Here is a 17188-nt window from a genome sequence, read left to right as displayed (position 1 = left end):
GTAAATAATTGTTTATTTAGGGACCTAGGAACAATTTTTGTTCACCTAATGGCACTTGCAATTCAGGAGCTGGTAACTAATGAGATATCCACTCAAGAACTCAAAATAATTGCTTTGTATATTTCATAAGGTCAGGCCACAGATGATGCCTGATGAATAATTGATGGTCCCCTTGGAGATGAAATAATTATCCACATCATACATAGCACAAAGGGACTGCTGATAGTTTGCAGTTTGTATGTGGTTCCAATAACTAGGGAACTCCTGACCAAGTAAGTTCTTCCAAGGGTCTCTCAATTTTTTTTTGTTCAACTTAGTTTACTGTTGAAAATGGGCACCTTTTCCTTCCTTTCCCTTCTTTCCTTTCCCTGCACTTCTCTTTTGTACGTCGCATGTACTTTTTTGGTACTTTTGTGCGTCATCTGTACTTGGGAGCATTTAGTTGATCCCAGATTAAGGAGAATTTCCACTAGAATTCCAGATTATTTTGGAAGGAAAACCCTAGATATCACTTTCAAAACACAAAGGGAGTAGTAGAAAGCTGCGGTCTTGCCACTTGTCCACACAATTGCAAAGCAGTATTCTCATCCACATCCAGTTGAGTATTCATAGATGATTCCATGGATCCATTAGATTTTTCGTAATGATAATGAAATTTTTTTTCCAAATTTCCGTAATCGTTTTGTTTTCTTGGTCGTTGGAGGATAAGCCTTATCCTTCACCCTTCAACTCCACACCTCAGTTGTTTTATGTTTGACTTTTCGACTCCGTATCTCAGTGGACTACTATATACCCTTTTCAACTCCGTTCACCACAATTTATCTTGGAGGCAGGCGACAATGATTCATATTTTATTTCACGACTATCCTAATGTTAAAATAAAGATCACATTTTTATCAATAGATTGTTCGCTAATTCCGAGTCTTTTCTTTTTTGCTAACAAAAAGAGAAGAAGGGGGTGAGAACCTCATCCACATAACAACCTCCACTGGACCCCCTTCCTACTGAAGAATACAAGTTTTACTTATACCCTTCCCATCCATAGAAAGCTCCACGGGTGAGTACGTCACACCAGCATCACCTAAGCAACCGACAGACCAAATAGCGACAGGCAAACTAAGCGGGGGACATCCGATCTCCATATTTAATCGACGCCCGCACGTTTAGAACCTGGACCACTCCGGTGGAATCAAAGCCCCGTTCCCACCGTGCTACCACCTCGATGGTCCGAGTCCCTCTTCGCTAATACGTTGTTTTACTTGGTCATTTCGCTCTCTATGTTAGTAAAATTATATGGATCCATACGAAGGTCATTTATGCAACTTTTAGTTGCATTGCTGCCAAGGGGAAACAATCGAGAAATATCACTAGACCAAATGTCTAGATCCTGGCCTACAGAAGGCAACTGTAACACGTTCCAGATTACGCATCAGATGCATGAGAAATGAATCATGATTCCGAAATTAGAAGCCATAGGTTAACCCCTTCATTAACACATTGGTAGCCCATAGAAAAACCAACCATAAAGATGAAGCACAGCATCAGCCACAAGAACTTTACGACTGTACATCTTAAGGAAAAAAAAGAAAAAAAAATTGAATTAGATAAACAGAATCTCCTTTCACAAGCTAGAAACATAGTGCCCGTCAATACCGAGATGCCATGAAAGATGCCCAACTTCGCTCGTGCTCCCTCTCAATCCGTATAATGAAGTCCTCTTCCTCTTGGTTCTTAGAGGACCCGACCTATTGTGCCCGGACATGTATTCCACCGTCAAAGAAGATGTAGAATGGGGCCTCTGCTTTTCATCCATGGAATCCAAACTACACTCCATGGTCATGAAAGGAGAGGTATGCCCATAATCATAAGCCAGGTTCGGCGAGCACCCATTTCTCCACCAGCTGTACTCAGGGCCAACATCTCCCATGTAGCCATAGTCTCGACAAGAGGATGACCCTCTCTGACTCTGAGAATCTTCGCAGGTCTCATCCATTCCTTTGTATACTAGTTTCAGTGCCTGCACAACTTCTCCCATGAATGGCCTCTGAGATGGCTCTATACGTATACACTTTGAAGCTATGGCTGCAACACTGGCCACATCATTGAAGTTGGAGTTTCCATGCAAGGAAGGATCTATTAATTGCTCCAGACCTTCCCTGCTGGTCAGCAGGGGGCGTGCCCATGTCACTAGGCTCACTGGCATCTGAGACTCGGAAACATATACAGGCTCCCGGCCTGATAAAAGCTCCAATAAAACAATGCCGTAGCTGTAGACATCACTCTTTACGGTCAGATGCCCTGTCATTGCATACTCTGGAGCAACATACCTGCGATTCACAGATTAGAATATATCGGCATTCATGATAATTAATAGTCATAACTGCATCGACACCGATTGATATTTTAACCAAGATTAACACCACGATGAAAAGTGCGAAAAATGTTAAAGGGTTATTTGCTAGTGTATGCATGTCTAATAAGCCTTCATGACATCTGCTGTGCATGGCCATAACATGTGGGTCAAGATGACAAGAAAGATGCATTTGATGTTGATTGGAAAAACAACAATAGACAAATGATGTTATGGCCATAGGAGCAACAAGTAATATTCAATCTGTCTACTTTAATCACTGTCAGATCCATTTGATGTTGATTGGAAAAACAACAATAGAGAAATGATGATTATGCATTGAATTGATTTCACAAGTCTATTAAGACATGCAGTTCATCACAAGCCACTCACCATAACTTGAGCCATGTCAATGTCATGCACCCAATTAGCATTATGAGATAAAGTCCACTTTACTAGTCATTGCAGATCCCTAAATTTAGAAGTATGTAAAAGCATACATTGTGGTAACTGTTATAGTGACTAGGATTTTCACCCAAAAGCATAACAAACACATAAAGACAAATCAAACTAAGGTGCAGTACATAACACATCATCTATTGCTGGAATTGCAATCAAGGTATGTATGGGCCCAGGTCCTTGGCAATTTCATGTTACTTTATAAGCAAATTATTTGGCACATAATGGTAGAAATGAAAAGTAATCCATACCCAAAAGTTCCCACAACTCGAGTAGAAATATGATTCCCTCCTTCTGATGCTTCCCTTGCCAGACCAAAATCTGTGACCTTAGGGGTGTAATCTTCCTCCAATAATATATTACTGGCCTTAAAATCACGATGTATAACACAGGGGTTGGAATCTTCATGTAGGTATGCCAGGCCTCTAGCTGCACCAAGGGCAATTTTTATCCGAGCATCCCAGTCTAAAGGTCCTTTCTTCCTATCTGCACCTGAAACATCAGTGCCCACCCACTATCAGTGGATTGTTATTTGGGAATAATTTGATTAGTGCATGGAATATCTGCTGACACATGATGAAAATTTCAAGAAAATAATTTTTTAATATAAAACTTGTTATATGCATCTGATAGTGTACACCAAAACAAGCAAAAGATTGACAAGAAAGGAAGGGGGAGCATCCGTCAGATCAGCAGCAAAAAAGTAATTTCAATTAGATAATAATGTTTAATTTTATCTATAAACGACTGACTAGTGAGAGTTGTGGATTACAAAACAGTTTGTAAATAGTTTGTTTCAAATACAATTAGCATAATCAATGATCAACAAACATCCATAAAGAATATCTCAAGTGTGTCATATGAATTTACACAAGTAACAACAGATTACACAAATCAGGCAGCTGAATTTGTAAAAAAGGGTAATAAAAAAATGTTGATGATAGCTATCACAGTTCTTTCAACAGAGAACTGTACGAGATCCAGCATGAGACATTTGTTGGAACCAATTCAAGATCTAATGAGACACAAAAAACCAAGAATGTACTCATATTGCTAAAAGTGAAACCTTTTTCAGAACTGAGGGATGCATGAAAATGCCATGACTACGTAATGAAAAGCAACAATCTCAGAAATGTACCATGCAGATGGGACTCAACACTTCCATTGCGAACAAGCTCATAAACCAGACATCGTCTGTTCCCTTCAATGCATATGCCAATCAGTTTGACAAGATTACGGTGATACAGTCTGCTAAGCATCTCTACTTCTGCAATGAACTCACAGTCACCATTTTGGTCCCCCCTTGTAAGCAACTTAATAGCAACCTCACTTCCGTCCTCCATGATCCCATGGTAAACACGTCCAAACCCACCTTCACCTAGAATTCTCTTAGAGCTGAACTCATATGTGGCCTTCTCAAGTTCCACCAGTGAAAATGTCTTCACTGATGGTGTGTGATTAGCCCTTCTGGAAACACATAACACCGACGACGAGCCTGCCAAGCTGTTTGATGTCATGAACTTGATACCTGCATCATAAAAGAAAGACAATGCATCAAAAGGTTATTATAATAATATCAAACATATGAACCATAACATATGTAAGTACATGACAAAAAAATGTTGTGGTTCAGACAAGCAATGAGAACTAAAGCAGACGCAATTCCAGTATGGAGATCGGCCTTACAGGTCCATATTCTCCAAGCACTCCTATTTAGGGCTGATGTAATTCCACAACAATCAAAAAACAAAATTGTGTTAGTCCAATTGGCCAGTTGGCCGTTGGGAGACCAGAAACCTATCATTGTAAATTATATATTAGCATTGATTTTCTTGAAATTCTGCCTCTGTGAGACTCGTCAATTTATTTGCAGGAAACCAGCCACTGATTACACAAGTTGGCAAAATTGTGAACATATGAAATTGTGCACATGAAAAAATCTAAGCTCTCAAAAGCGCTTGATTACCTGTAATAATTAGGCTCAGATATCATAATTACATCAACAGAAATCTATATGGAAACTGATTTAACTAACTGGATTTATTCCCTTTTTTTTGGGTGCTCTTTGCTGAAACCCAACTTGATAGCCGCTTACCATAAAGCTGGAAGAAGGCAGTTTCATTTATCTAGTTAGATATAAAGCTCCTGTAATAACTGGAATAAGCTGTTTTCACCTAGAGGTAGCAAGCTGTTTTAGGAAATTTCTAAGAACTAGACTCCAGGTGCATTGTCATACGTACATGGGTTATTGTCCTTGTGGGTGCAATTCATAATGAAATACAATGAGCATTGGCAAAAATTGCATTTTGAACCTAGGTGATAACATCAAACATGTTTTCTTCCTTCCCACCACCCCACAAGAGAGAGAGGGTGAGGAAAAGAAAAGGAATCATTGTCTACATTGATTTTGTGTGTGTGTGTGTAACTAAACCACATACATCCCGATCAGGCCCCAAGCCCCGGGCCCCAGCCATATTTTCCCATACAAACTTTTCAGGTTGTAAGTGCTATCCTAGTCATATACCAGATGTCAATATGATGCCAAATCTGCAAACATAATATTCAAGTAACGGCACAATCTACTTTTTTTCACCAAACCTAGTTATAATAACATGAGCATGTCTTCCAAGCTTGTTTAAAAAGTATCCAATGGTAGCATTGTATTTTCATGAAGCAAGGGTATCTAACAGTGAAAACAACCATAATGTTAATGGAAGTCAAGTAAGCCTAAAAATTATCTTACCAGATCTTTTAGCGACTGACAGGGAATTTGTAGGGCCCTCAGCAGGAACTGGTTTACTGAGTTTGATCACTTTGCAGTAAAAAAGGATTGTTATAAAGCATCCCAAGACAATTGTTACAGATGCAACAACAATCACAGCGATGATTCCAGCACTCAATTTTTGTGTCCCCCCAGTGGGAACATCTGCTGTAAAAGGATGTTGATGACGTCCGGTGTCACCAAGGCCGAACCCTGTGGATCCACCAACCACAAATGGTGGAGAGGAGGGAAATCCTGTGATGGTGTTTGCACACACGAATTACAAAAGATGCATATGGTTGGCAGCAGACAGAAAGAAATGAGGTGTGATATTACCTGGATAGTTGACATCAATCACTTCATAATTGCCAAAAATGGGCATGTTTATTGGCACCTTCTTCTGCCAAAACCTCTCATAAATTAATAGAGCGGTCATATGGTCAAAATTCTCCCCAAGAGGCACCAAGTATATAGTAACTCTGGTTTTTTGCTGATCCTGGCTACTACCAAGGGCGGCCATGATTTTCACCTGGCTTTGTTTCAAAAATGTGCCAGCTGCAACCTCAACTTCGAGTTCTGCTATATGCGTAAATAATAGATATGGAGCTATTCTTAGATCAAGAACTACTCGTATAGGAAATACACAACCACATGGAGACCCAATTGGTGTGGAAGTGAGTGGTTCAGAACAGGAAATTCCATCACATTCTGAAGATTAAAAAAAAATAATGAACAATAATGGGAATGTTAAAGATTAGACACCAAATAAAAACTGATGAACATGAATATAATAGCAGCAGCATTCCCACTTATCTGATAAATTGTCAAGTTATACTATATATATGAAATGCATAAGAATCTCACATTATGTAACGTTTTAATCAACACACATGAATTTAAAATCACAAACCTTGGCTTTGAGGTGGCACAAATGAGCTTGGTGAAACCACATTAGGTATTCTTGGCTGATGTTTCCACACATGTGGACTGCGAATGGGGCCTGCAAGAAAAAAATTGATTAGATTCCAAAAAAGAACAAAAGAAAGAAAGAAAGCTCTACAGTAATGAATACATCGACTACCATGATATTTTGCATGGAATGGAGCATGCGTTGGTCCCAAAAGTGAGGGTGCTATGGTCCACATTTCAGGTGGGCTGGACGGATTTGAAGCTGGACTTAATGTCCTTGTTCCTGAACAGTATCTCGACAAAGTTAGAAAATGATCATGAATTATGAATGCAAGCATATGCGTTTGTACATCAGAAGATGCAACACAACTGAGCAGTATCATTGCTGACAAGCGTGAAGAAAGAAAGTGAAATTGAGACTTGAGAGTATGTTTCCATAAATGAAACATTTAATAAAACCAGAAGATATTTAGTGCACAGTAATAAGATCTTCATTCCTATGTAGTGTGCTGTAATACAATCTTCATTCCTAAACAGGTTCGATTAAGCAATCTATTCAACCAGTTTCAACATACACTGAATGTCAAGTCAGCATCTTACACAACCACAATGGATGAATATTTTATGCCTTAATGCAGTATTTGTACTGAAATAGGGGAGTTGTAGTTGATGTCTTCCTTGGTCTGAATAACAAGTTTGAAATGTGCTGGGGTTCTAGTATTTGTATGATCTACGTATGGTCTTTATTGATTTGAAGAAAGTTTATGGTAAAGTATCAAGAAAGGTAATTTGATGGGCCTTAAGAAACAAAGGTGTGCATAAACAATATATTGAAATTATTGCTGACGTGTATGCTAGAGGAATGACAAGCATGAGTGTAGCTGTCGTATTCTGGTCACAATGGACTCATGTCAAAGATCATCATATCATTCATATCTTTGCATGTCAAGTATACATGGTTTAAATGGTAGCATTGAGAAAAATGTACCATCGTATATGTTATTTACAGGTGATACAACATTGATTGATGAAAAATGAAAATATTAAATGCTAAATTGGATGTACAGAAGAAAGGTTTCAAAGATAAGAGTTTTAAAAGCAATAAAAAAGAAAAGGAGTTCATAAATTGCAATTGTAGTTGAAATAAAGCCAAATATGAGAATCTATTGCTACGTTTCATTATATAGGACCTATTAACCACAATTAGTTGGGATAAGGCTTGATGTTTATGATTATAATTATCTAGGATCTATTATGCAAAATAATGGAGATATAGATTCAGATTGATGCAATAGAACTAGAGCTGGCTAGATAACTTAGAAAAATGCTTCCTGGACGTAATGTTATTGGTGCATATCGTTGCAACTTAAAGGAAATTTTGCAGAACAGTAGTAAGACTATAGTGTTGCAGTAGAGGTTTTATCTAAGCACTAGGAAAGTAATGTTTGTGCTATCATGTCTTATAAAATGAAGTATCTGAATGATCAGATGAGTATCATTTGAGATAGAGCATGACTATAAGTGATGATCCACATTTTAATTCCGATGCCAATCAGAAAGCCAAGATATGAAAGCAATTCATGGCCAAAACTTACAAGTTTGTTTGAAAAGATTGCGAATGTAAATAAAGCAGAAAATCAGAGGCACAAAAAGAAATGCTGATTTTTATTAAAAAAATAAAAATTACTTGAATAAATATATCCTCCTTTTAATTACCTGATTGATCAGCCTCCTAGTCTTTAACCAACATATCATGATTTTACCACATCACTTAAGAGCAGGAGTTTTGTTGTCTCAAGAAGTATTTAACTGATCCAACACCTCATTGATCCATCTCTCAAAGCATTATAGTCTTCTCAATACTAAAAATTAGTTTTTGAAAAGTTCCACCCCCAACATAATAAAGACATTCACCAAAAAGACATCAGTAGCTACTGTTTTTCAAAAACAAAATCTATTTGAGAGACAATTTAGTTCAATCCATGCACAGTCCAAACCAAGTCCTCACCCATAAGCACAGAATTATGGTATCTTCTCAAAAACCTACTATTCTTTGCAGAAAACAGAACTTCTTTCACAGACGCACCCTCCACTCCTAATATGTCCGATTTCCGCATTGCAGTATCGGACAGAGTCAGCTCACAATCCCCAGAATCCTCGTTTGCCGGCGCCCCGCCCCCCCCCCCCCCACCCCCCCCACACACACACACACACACAAATCACATAAAATAGTCCGGAAACATGCTTGAATAATTAGAATAAAACAACACGTCAAGAATCAAAATTTTACAGCAAGGGAAATAAATCAAACAAAGACATCACCAGGAGAGAGAACCCCAGTGGATGATACAGATAAAAAGCATCTATTAGAATCCACACAGAAGTCCCAAGAATCAGCGTTTTAGCACATTACTTGAAAAAACCCATCAAGAATCAAACTCTCAAAGCAACAAGAAACAAATCGACGAAAGGCTTCAAGAAAGTACCAAAAGCGAGAGAACCCAAGTGAAACCGAACGAGCAAAAGCATCAGCATCACAAGAACGCGCATCTTCTCCTCCCTTCGCTCGAATCTAAGGGAGCCCCAAGGAGACTGCCACAGAATCACCGGAGAAGTTCAAGAAGCCCCCCATTCCCCTTCCTGCCGAGCCACATTGCCTGCATTCTCCTTCCGCCGCCGTCGCAGCCGGAGTAGAAGGTGGAGAAGCGGTCGCGCAGCGGAGCTCCGGTGATGAAACCCTAGCCCGAGAGGAGGATTCCCAGATCCATCTCAAGGGGAAGCCGGTTCTCCCTCTTCTGGTCTCAGAGATGTGATGAGCACAAGCGAGCGAGAGAGAAAGGAGAACAGCGACGGCGAACAAGAGAGAGAAAAAAGGGAATGGGGAAAGAGGAAAACGGGGAGCTTTATATCACCGTCGCTGCATCCTTCCTTTGTTTTCTTTTGCCGTCTCCCTCTCCGTTCGTCTCTTTAATCTCTGTGATTAGAGTTCAAACAAGGGAGAGAGAAGGACTGAAGCAGAGCATAATATCCTCCGGGAAACGAGTTTCACTGGAAATTTTTTAATCTGGATTTTCCGAAGGAAGATTTTAAATAAATTAATTGCACCTTTTTCTGATTTTTTTTTTTTAATGTGCTCCCCCGGACTCATGGTACGTCGGCAGAGTTTCACCTTCCTGTTTTAGGATTCCGCTTCTCTACTTAAGGAGCTTTTAGGGATTCAAGTCTTTAGGTGCTCCCAATTAGAGACATCTTATTTATATTTTTGGAAAATTTTGATTAGTATGAACTTTGAGGTGGGACAGAGAATCTCTAGTAATAAGTTGTCTGTTAATATTTTGTGCTCTTGAATAAAAAATAAAGTAGGAGCTTGAATCCATATGTGTGAATTGCCGTGGTATTAAAAAAAATAAAAATAAAAAATAAAAAAAAAGTTTTCTGTTTTTCATAATATTTTCAAGCATTAATAGCCTTTAAGTCCTAAATGAGTCTCATGTGGGCCCTCCTTTTCGAGTTGAACTGAAACTAGATAAAGCATAGATGACATATTGACATCACTTCCAACAACTAGCACTTTATGATTCGTCATCACAAAAGTAGTACATTAAATAACAATATAATCTTGCTATAGAATGTGCTACAAATAAAGGGACAATTAATGTATTATTAATTTTTTATCAGCATGACATCGATTGAACTTATAAATTGTTGTGTACCGTTAAAAAAAGTACAGGGTGCATAAATTCAAATTGTCCCTTGAATTGAATCTATCCTTTTCTTCTTCTTTTTTTCAGTTTACCCAGCATTATTCTACATAATTAGAACTAAAGTATATTGCATGGAGTTTGTTTCTTGGTGGTAGACCGATAACTAACCTATATGCCGTGGCCTTAGATGATGCACATGGTCCGGCACTTGGCTCAAGATACATGCCTCCTTATGCATGCCAACTGCCGCACCAGCAGGGGAAGGACCATACGGTATTTTTTTTTTCTTTTGGCAAAACCAGGTATTTCAAACATCACGTATACAAATACATTCAATAAAATCAAAAAATAAAAGATCGCGGAGTGCTCGAGGCAACTCCCCCTCCGACCCACATGATACTTTCGAGATGGCTGGCCACGTATGCAGCCATCCAATCTGCAGCCCTATTAGTCTCTCTAAATACATGCTTGGCTTGAAAGGCCTCCATTTCTTACCATCACCTAGATATTTCGAAGCAAGGGGTGATCCAAGCCAGCACTTCTCGGACCTTTCTTGATCTAACTAATTATCGTAGCCAAGTCATCCTTCAAGATGATTGAGCTACCCGATAACATTTGCCACGCATGTCGAAGGTCTACCCAGATAGCCCTCAACTCCGCACCGGAGACCAAAGTGTTGAATAACTGACAGCCGTCTACTGCCACCACCCTAAAGTTTGGGTTCCTGATGATAAAACCCTCACTTCCTCTTGTACCTTCGTTTGAAATGGACAAATCAAAGTTCATTGCATAGAGTTTGTTTTAGCACTGCAGCTTTCTTAATTGACTTTTGAATTTGAAAAATAGTGTAACCTATTGGGATCAGAATTGTAGAGGATGGACAAGAGCGTAAATCTATGTCATCACATAAATTAGTAAGCATGTTCGGTATGTGTGGATTAAAATAACTCTCCATATAATCATATTATTAAGACTCGGCATGCGTAATGCGCATGTTGAACGCAGAAGAAGATCGATAAGCAATTAAAAAGTCTATCCAGGTCAAAAATTAGGAGAAAAAATAAAAAATAAATATAAGATAGGAAGGAGAAATTTGGGACACTCTTAATATGTAGAGCTGTGGCATAAGATGCTTTTACATGTAGCGTCGAAGGCTTCGAAAATTAACCTGGCATTGTTAGAGTACGAGGGTTTCACAAACTATGCGGCAGATAAACCATCATCTTCTTGTATTTAAGCAAGAGCCATTATTTGATATTTTTATTATTCATTCCACTATACTATTAGATTAGTAATTTGAATCTTTATGCTGAGATGATTTGGAATGCATTAGTATGAATTGCACATTTAATTTGTACACCGTGCATCTATTAACATGATCCTCAAAATCAAGATTGAGACTACTTGGCCGCCATTTTCTACTTTTGATGTGGCCCAGTGGATTAAAAAAAGACGGTGATCATTAATGTTTGTTTCTGCTCACTCAGGTACTAAGGCATTAATTTGCTCATGAGCGAAGGATGCAACAGGAGAGTAGTTTCCAGATTTGACATGGCAAGATTGAATGAACAAAAACAAACAAAAAACTAGACCCACAACACGATGATGAAGGGACAAACCTGCTAGCGAAAAACGCATGGATATTTGGAGAAAGGTGCCCCTCAATCGGAGTTGTGGTGGAGCAGACGTGGCTGTTGGCGGTGGAGGCCTCTGAGGTACTCCGGTTGGATAGACCTCTGATAGCTCAGGATATCTGAAGCTCCTCATTTGCTCGTGGAGCGCTCTATTTGATGTTTTTTACATGAAAGCCTCCACCTCCGAATTTTTTCAAGGTCAACTTTGATGGATGTATCCTACAAAGCGGTAGGAGGGGAGGCGCGGGCTTTGTTATTAAGGCTCCGGATTCCTGGATGATCGCGGCTGGGGACTGTCACTTGTTTGACACTTCTATGCTAGGGGTGGAGTTGAGAGCGACATGGGCTGGCTTGTGCTATGTACGGCGTGCATTGCAGAAAGAGAGGTTCTTTTGGAGGGTAACTTTGCGACAGTTATTGAATGGATCCAGCAGGTTTTAGGGGGGTCAGCTATTACTACCTGCTGCTGCGAGATATTAGGGCTATAGGCCAGAATGGGCTAGTGATCCAAGCGAAGCATATCTTCAGAGAGGCCAATAGGGCTGTGGACTGGGTGGCTTCATTTATTGCCAACTATTCGGGAGACCACCTATGGGTGAGAGAGGTGGATCTAAAAGACTCCACCTTTAAGCTTCGAAGACTCACTAAACCCTTAGCTAAGCTGGAAGTCTCAGGTATACTTTCATAAAAGATCTCAGGGCCAAGTTTACGGAATTTGATGGAGCTCAGTTGGATGTGCGGGGTCTCGGTTCGCGTGCGCTGACTCAGATATATGAGAGGGATCTTCTTCTGGGCAGGAATGATCACCGGATCAAGCACACAGATAGGAGAACACCAGTGTCAGCAGCAATCCAAGCGGTAGCAAGAATCTTCGATGGTAGCTGATCCTAAGTAATTGTTGTTGTTCATTGGATTCCGGAGGAATGACTTCGTTAGGATTGGAGAATTGCTGCGATTCTTCCTGAATAGACTCGATTCTTCCGTCGAGAGTGACTTTGAAAGTCTTACCTAAACTCTTCCGACTGAATATGAGAAAGCCTATAAAACATATGGAAGCTTTCTAAAGTTTTGATTTATGAATTCACCGTCGAGATCTCGGTTGAAAAGAGATGTCTTGAGCAATCAGAGAAGCACTCCCGCATCTGCTTTTCCTGAAGAGCTACCTTCTGATGACCAATCTTGAGGAAGTCGAGTGTTGTACACCTCTTTCACCTTGGAATCTTATCCATAAATCCCTTTTTCAACTATTAGAATTATTGACTAAAGGGAGATTGCACAATAAAACAACTTCTTAAAAACTGACTTTATCGACTTATAAGTATGTGAATAAAAGTGGAGAATCTATACCCCCGACTTACCTAACAGAGGGACGAGGGCTTTCTCTCTGCGCTTCACCTCTTATCTTTTCAAATGCCTTTGCCAGAAACGGTATCCGGCTCTTTATTGAACCAAAATTCCTCTCTTTCTCCTCTCCTTCTTTTCCGGAAAGCTGAAATTCCGTGAAACCGGTCCGCTCTAGCCCAAAAGGAGATCTTCTGGAAAGAACGATCGTCAGTCTCTTGGCGGAGATCCCTAGTGCACTCTGGGATATTTTGCATTTTGATTTTTTTGGTTGTATCTATACACGTTATGTATGATATTTTTGTTTTAGCAAAAAAAAAAAAAAAGAAAAAGAAAAAGAAACCCGCTTGAGCTCACTTGCATGCACACGTGCAACTTCAGTTCTCCCCAGCCAGCCTTGTGCATGTGCGACTACGTGGCCCCAAGCTCTCGACCTAATCCCTCAAACTGTTCAAGGCAGGGCAGAGAGAGAGAGAGAGAGAGAGTTCTTCACAATCTTGTATTAGACTGCCAACATATATCCTAAAGGTTCTAAAGCAGTTTCTATCAACCATTTCCACCATAGATTGAAGTTCTAAGAACATAAACTAAGTTAATTTGCATTTATATATACTTGCACGAACAGCAAATGTTACACAGGCTTTCCCCATTCGACCCTGTCAGGTGTCAACTGTCCCCAGGCACCAGTGTAAGCAAGAAGGGAATTCTCGATGGCCATCAATATCACCAATTAAGATTTATAATTACTTTCTACGCATCTTTTTCGGTATCTGCTCCGTAGCTCACAAACCGATTGAACACGTCGAGGCCGATCCTAAGAGCAGAATCCAACAAATACACCGTGCTAGGGGAGACGAGGCCGGGGTTTCTATGGAGTTGGAGCTGATAAGGGCGAGGAGAGGCCATTGGAAAATCCCGGTCATCAATGGGGAAGCGGACGGAGGTGGTCGGTGCTCTGGCAGGCAGCGCCGGTGGCTGGCGCAGGATGGATGAGGAGCGGCCTTTTCTTGAAAAATAAAAAAATATATGAATCTTGCAATTTGGTTAGCAATTCTTTTATATCTAAGAATATAATAACTGATAATCAGATATAAATTGAACATTTTGTTTTTGGTGGAATAGTTATTCCATAAGTGAGTACCATTTTTTTTGCTTGGCTATATTTTTTGAACTTATTTTAAATTAAATATATATAATCTTTCAGAAAAAATAAGAATAGAAATGGATATTATTTTTGAGGTACATGAAGCCTAATTCCATCAATCTCAAGCGTACGGAAGAGAAGGGGAAACAAAAAAAAAAGGTGGCCGTCTGCTGATGGTACGCCCGTGAGCCGTAGAGGGTAGGTAAATTTACTCGTAACCCCCTATATAATATAAAATATACAAAAAAAACTAGTTCAAAACCTTTTTTTTTTTTCTAAACAAAAGTAGAAATTAGTTCAAACGTAACAAGATTTTCACCCATGAGTGTCGTGTTTGACTTCCAGCAATTCTTGGCAGCCCGAGTGTAGGGACTGATTCAAAATAATTCTACCTTTAAAGTTTCCTATATGTTACAAAATTCGCAATGGTGAATCAATATAGGAAGTTTGAACTAGACACGGCGAATGGCTTTCTGGGATATGGTTCAAAGTTTACATTTAGTTTTACGTTTAATCCCCTATAGAATGTAAAACTTAGTTGTTTATCTTAAGAAGCAAATACTCATAACAAAAAAGGAGCACATTTATCAATTTGCATTGGGAAAAGTATAGTAAAATAGCAAAACTCAGGATATTTCCTCATGTTGATGAGATTGTGAAATTCATAAGTACTTTTAGAATCAATTGCCTTGATGTGATCTAATTAAAATTGTCTTATAGTATGTCAATTCCATAATTGATGATATGCAAAGTTCCTTTCTTTCCTTTTGTCAAAAAACTATGCCCTGAGGGAATTTAGGACTCTTATACCCATTATTGACCACTTAAAATGTACATCTACACATTTATTTGGCAACATGTGACAAGCCATTTGCATAACTAGCTTATGTGGTTCATAATGTGGGTTGCCATTCATTCTGTGAGCATACCAATGTAAAGATTCCTGTGCATAAGTGGCTGCCAATGTATTAATGCTCTCTGTAACTTTAATTCTCTAGACTTTGTGAATCATCTCTCATGATTCTATTCCATTTATAATCATGATAGGCCCATGCACAAAGGGGCCATGGAAAACTTCTTTCTCCAACAAAATGCTTGCTAGAGAATATGTTACAACATATAATTGTGTATGGTATGCATGTGAAAAAAAATATATTTAGTTTGTGTTGTTTGTATATTTTTCTTTTTTTTTGTGTATGAAAATCTTATTAAGCATATGTTATAGATAATTCAGAATAAGAGGTCCTTGCGTGCAAATTTTCCTCAGGACAAGGTGTGAAAGAGGAGCTTGGAATAACTAGGATATAGAGACTGCTGATTGCAACTATGTCCTTGTTAAATTTATAATTAGACGTCACGCTAGCAAATGACGCATTATATATAGAGACTGCTGATTGCCTATGTCTGCAAATGGGTAGGGTGAAGACTGGGCCAGACCCAACTTGCTTACCCTTTGGGTCATAATTTTAGACCCAGGCTTAACTCGTTGGCTGACTGGATTGGGTGAGCTTTGGTCCGGCCCATGAAAACTATTTAAACCAAAGACTAATCCGTCTGAGCCAGGATTAAACATGACGTTGACCAAAACAAAAACGTCCAGATCTGGCTTGAAACTATGCCGGATGAATATTGCAACTTAGTTAGCAATTTTTTTATACCTACAATATAATAACTGATAATCAGATATAAATTCACTAAATGTTAGAATAGAAATATTTTGTTTCTGGTGGAATAGTTATCCTACAGAGTGCCATTTTTTGGCTTGGCTATATTTTTTAAAATTACTTTAAATTAAATAAATATTATCTTGCGGAGAAAATAGAAATATAAATATACATGAGGGGCTTAGAAATATAAAAATAAAGAAAACACCAAAATGTCCTGGCTTGAAACAATGCTGGATGAATATTGCAACTTGGTTAGCAATTCTTTTATACCTAGGATATAATAATTGATAAGCAGATATAAATTCACTAAATGTTGGAATAGAAATATTTTGCTCCTGTTGGAATAGTTATCCTACAGGTGTGCCATTTTTTGGCTCGGCTATATTTTTTAAAATCACTTTAAATTAAATATTGCAACTTGGTTAGCAATTTTCTTATACCTAGGATATAATAACTGATAATCAGATATAAATTCACTAAATGTTGGAATAGAAATATTTTGTTCCTGTTGGAATAGTTATCCTACAAGTGTGCCATTTTTTAGCTTGGCTATATTTTTTAAAATTACTTTAAATTAAATATATATTATCTTGCAAAGAAAATAGAAATATAAGCATGCATGAGGGGCTTAGAAATATGAAGACAAAAAAAACTAAAATGTCCAGGTTAAGCTTGAAACCATGCTGGATGAATATCGCAACTTGGTTAGCAATTCTTTTATACCTAGGATGTAATAACTGATAATCAGTTATAAATTCACTAAATATTGGAATATAAATATTTTGTTCCCGTTGGAATGGTTATCCTACAAGTGTGCCATTTTAAAATTACTTTGAATTAAATTAAATATATATTATTTTGCAGAGGCTTAGAAATATAAAGACAAAAAAAAAAAAAGTGGCGGTGCGCTATTGGTATGCCACTGAGCCATTGTGGGTATCATGGTGCGGTGGTCCGTTAAACTTTCACCGGTTGAGAGAGACAGACGTTTTCGCTGTTTTGTAAAACTAGCCTGGCGTTTTCCTCCGCTTCACGAGATGCGCGGCTCAAACCTTCCACTCGAACCACGCATGTCGCTACTCAACTTCGAACGGGCGCACCACACCACCAAAAACCCAGACCCGAACCAAGCGTTCAAACCATCTTAATGCTCCCAATTGGGTTACAAACTCCAACAACAGAGTCCAACGCGGGCCCGCGAGACTTCTGTCTCTTAAAG

At 38.8% G+C, this 17188-nt stretch overlaps 1 protein-coding gene across 2 annotated transcripts; it reads right to left on the bottom strand.

Annotated features, from left to right (window-relative positions):
• Window positions 1–1455: 1455 nt before the first annotated feature.
• On the bottom strand, window positions 1456–9469 carry LOC103711866 (receptor-like serine/threonine-protein kinase ALE2). 2 transcript variants are annotated; one of them, XM_008798174.4, is made up of 8 exons: window positions 8966–9469; window positions 6652–6762; window positions 6481–6570; window positions 5907–6278; window positions 5553–5825; window positions 3948–4337; window positions 3061–3301; window positions 1456–2327 (listed from the first exon to the last, which is right to left on the bottom strand). In XM_008798174.4, the coding sequence occupies exons 1-8, from the start codon at window positions 9027–9029 to the stop codon at window positions 1622–1624; spliced, it is 2247 nt and encodes a 748-aa protein (XP_008796396.1). In that variant the 5' UTR covers window positions 9030–9469; the 3' UTR covers window positions 1456–1621. The 2 variants fall into 2 exon arrangements, with proteins under 2 accessions (XP_008796396.1, XP_038970902.1); XM_039114974.1 differs by having other exon boundaries at window positions 5907–6146.
• Between the last annotated feature and the right edge of the window lie 7719 nt (window positions 9470–17188).

Source organism: Phoenix dactylifera, chromosome 17, assembly GCF_009389715.1.
Source record: "Phoenix dactylifera cultivar Barhee BC4 chromosome 17, palm_55x_up_171113_PBpolish2nd_filt_p, whole genome shotgun sequence".
NCBI classification, from domain to species: domain Eukaryota; kingdom Viridiplantae; phylum Streptophyta; class Magnoliopsida; order Arecales; family Arecaceae; genus Phoenix; species Phoenix dactylifera.
This window is presented reverse-complemented; position numbering and strand designations above follow the sequence as displayed.

Bases quoted from the DNA above. Each gene is read 5' to 3' on its own strand.
- LOC103711866 (XM_008798174.4), bottom strand. From the start codon at position 9,029: ATGCGCGTTCTTGTGATGCTGATGCTTTTGCTCGTTCGGTTTCACTTG. The intron at 6,279-6,480 runs GTTTGTGATTTT...TTTAATCTTCAG, and splicing joins TGTGCCACCTCAAAGCCAAG to AATGTGATGGAATTTCCTGT. The intron at 3,302-3,947 runs GTACATTTCTGA...CTGATGTTTCAG, and splicing joins TGTTGAGTCCCATCTGCATG to GTGCAGATAGGAAGAAAGGA.